This window comes from Lepus europaeus, chromosome 10, assembly GCF_033115175.1.
Source record: "Lepus europaeus isolate LE1 chromosome 10, mLepTim1.pri, whole genome shotgun sequence".
NCBI classification, from domain to species: Eukaryota; Metazoa; Chordata; class Mammalia; order Lagomorpha; family Leporidae; genus Lepus; species Lepus europaeus.
The window spans coordinates 22,631,022-22,633,386 of record NC_084836.1 but is presented as its reverse complement, the minus strand read 5'-3'; the positions used below and the strand labels follow the sequence as shown (position 1 = coordinate 22,633,386).

At 44.8% G+C, this 2,365-nt stretch overlaps 1 protein-coding gene and 1 pseudogene across 1 annotated transcript; both read left to right on the top strand.

Moving 5' to 3' along the window:
• Nucleotides 1–272: 272 nt before the first annotated feature.
• Nucleotides 273–714, top strand: LOC133767992 (acidic leucine-rich nuclear phosphoprotein 32 family member B-like; the record flags this gene model as incomplete). Its single annotated transcript, XM_062202445.1, has 1 exon — nt 273–714. A coding segment is annotated over one exon (414 nt), but the record flags the coding sequence as incomplete, so codon positions are not given.
• On the top strand, nt 688–1,539 carry LOC133767991 (polyubiquitin-B-like; annotated as a pseudogene).
• Nucleotides 1,540–2,365: the final 826 nt, after the last annotated feature.

The following is a 2,365-nucleotide window of genomic DNA, read 5'->3' as shown; positions in this document are numbered from 1 at the left end:
TGTTTATTCCTTCACTAGTCATACTAATTAAGACACAGAATCAACCCATGTGTCATCAACCAATGGATTGATAAATAAAATTTGGCATACATACTTTATACTACTCATCCTTATAAAAGGTTGAAATCCTGTCATTTGTGACAATGTGGATGAACCTAGAGGACATTGCATTAGGTTGAGATAACCCAGGCACAGAAAGACAAATACCACATGATCTCCTTCATTCATGAACTCTATAATAAAGTTGATTACATTCAAAAAAAAAAAAAAACTGTGAGGTCACTAACCTGAATGACTACCGAGAGAGTGTCTTCCGGCTCCTGCCCCAGCTGACCTACTTAGACGGCTACGACCAAGAGGACCGGGAAGCCCCTGACTCAGATGCTGAGGTGGATGGTGTAGATGAAGAAGAAGAAGATGAAGAAGGAGAAGATGAGGAGGATGAAGAGGATGAAGATGGCGAGGAGGAAGAGTTTGATGAAGAAGAGGATGAAGACGAAGATGAAGACGTAGAAGGGGAAGAAGATGAAGATGAAGTCAGTGGAGAGGAAGAAGAATTTGGACATGATGGAGAAGTTGATGAAGATGAAGAAGACGAGGACGAGGATGAGGATGAGGAGGAAGAAGAAAGCGGGAAAGGTGAGAAGAGGAAGAGAGAAACAGATGATGAAGGAGAAGATGACTAAGGCCCCAGTAACCTGCCAAGACAGAACTGCTCAGAACTGCTACAACATCCAGAAGGAGTCCACCCTGCACCTGGTGCTGCGCCTCAGAGGTGGCATTCAGATCTTCGTGAAGACCCTGACCGGCAAGACCATCACCCTCGAGGTGGAGCCCAGTGACACCATTGAAAACGTCAAGGCGAAGATCCAGGACAAGGAGGGCATCCCCCCTGACCAGCAGAGGCTGATCTTTGCCGGCAAGCAGCTGGAAGATGGCCGCACCCTGTCCGACTACAACATCCAGAAGGAGTCCACCCTGCACCTGGTGCTGCGCCTCAGAGGTGGCATGCAGATCTTCGTGAAGACCCTGACCAGCAAGACCATCACCCTCGAGGTGGAGCCCAGTGACACCATCGAGAACGTCAAGGCGAAGATCCAGGACAAGGAGGGCATCCCCCTGACCAGCAGAGGCTGATCTTTGCCGGCAAGCAGCTGGAAGATGGCCGCACCCTGTCCGACTACAACATCCAGAAGGAGTCCACCCTGCACCTGGTGCTGCGCCTCAGAGGTGGCATGCAGATCTTCGTGAAGACCCTGACCGGCAAGACCATCACCCTCGAGGTGGAGCACAGTGACACCATCGAGAACGTCAAGGCGAAGATCCAGGACAAGGAGGGCATCCCCCCTGACCAGCAGAGGCTGATCTTTGCTGGTAAGCAGCTGGAAGATGGCCGCACCCTGTCCGACTACAACATCCAGAAGGAGTCCACCCTGCACTTGGTCCTGCGTCTGAGGGGAGGTGTCTAAGTTCCCTCTCAAGCTTTAACAAATATCACTGCACTTTTCTTTCAATAAAGTTCTTGCATTCCAAAAAAAAAAAAAAAAAAGGGCGGGGCCTTGGCCTGGCTCACTTGGTGGGTGTACTCCTGGGATATCATGGAGCCAGTCACATACTTCATCACATTCGCAAATTCCATGGTCTTTTTTGCCTACTTTATAGTCACGCGGCAGAATTACACTTACTCAGCTGTTAGCAGTAGGCAGTTTCTTCAGTTCTTCCATAAGAAATCACAGCAGCAACATTTTGACGTCGAGCAGTACAACAAGTTAAAGGAGGATCTTGCCAAGGCTACAGAATCCCTGAAACAAGTGCGCCATTCTCTCAATTGGAGAATGAAAGTAGAGGAACTCAGTGAGAAGAATTAATCTTAACATTTTTAAACCTCATTGGATTTTTCCAGGTGTGGATTGTATACCTTACAAATGACATTTGAGTCTCATAGTTCATTTCAGTCTGTTTCAGCTTTTAGTTAATAAATTCTTGTAAAAAAGTAAAAAAAAAAAATACTACAATACTACAATACTACACAGTGGTAAAAAGAAATAAAATCCGGTCATTTGCAATAAAATGGATGAAACTGGAAAATATCATACTTAATGAAATAAGCCAGTCCCAAAGTGACAAATACCATATGTTTTCCCTGAACTGTGATAACTAATAGAGCCCCTAAAGGCAATCTGGAGAAGCAAAATTAATCTGTAGAAGTGAAATTAGCACTTTTAAAAGCAAAGTGTTGACCAATCATTGTCTTGATTGTTGAGGAACAGGTTTTTTTTTTTCATACTATTTGTTGAACTCTTTACTTAACATAGAGTTTATCAGATGTGTATAAAGTTAATTGAAAATAGATCTTAGTAAAAAA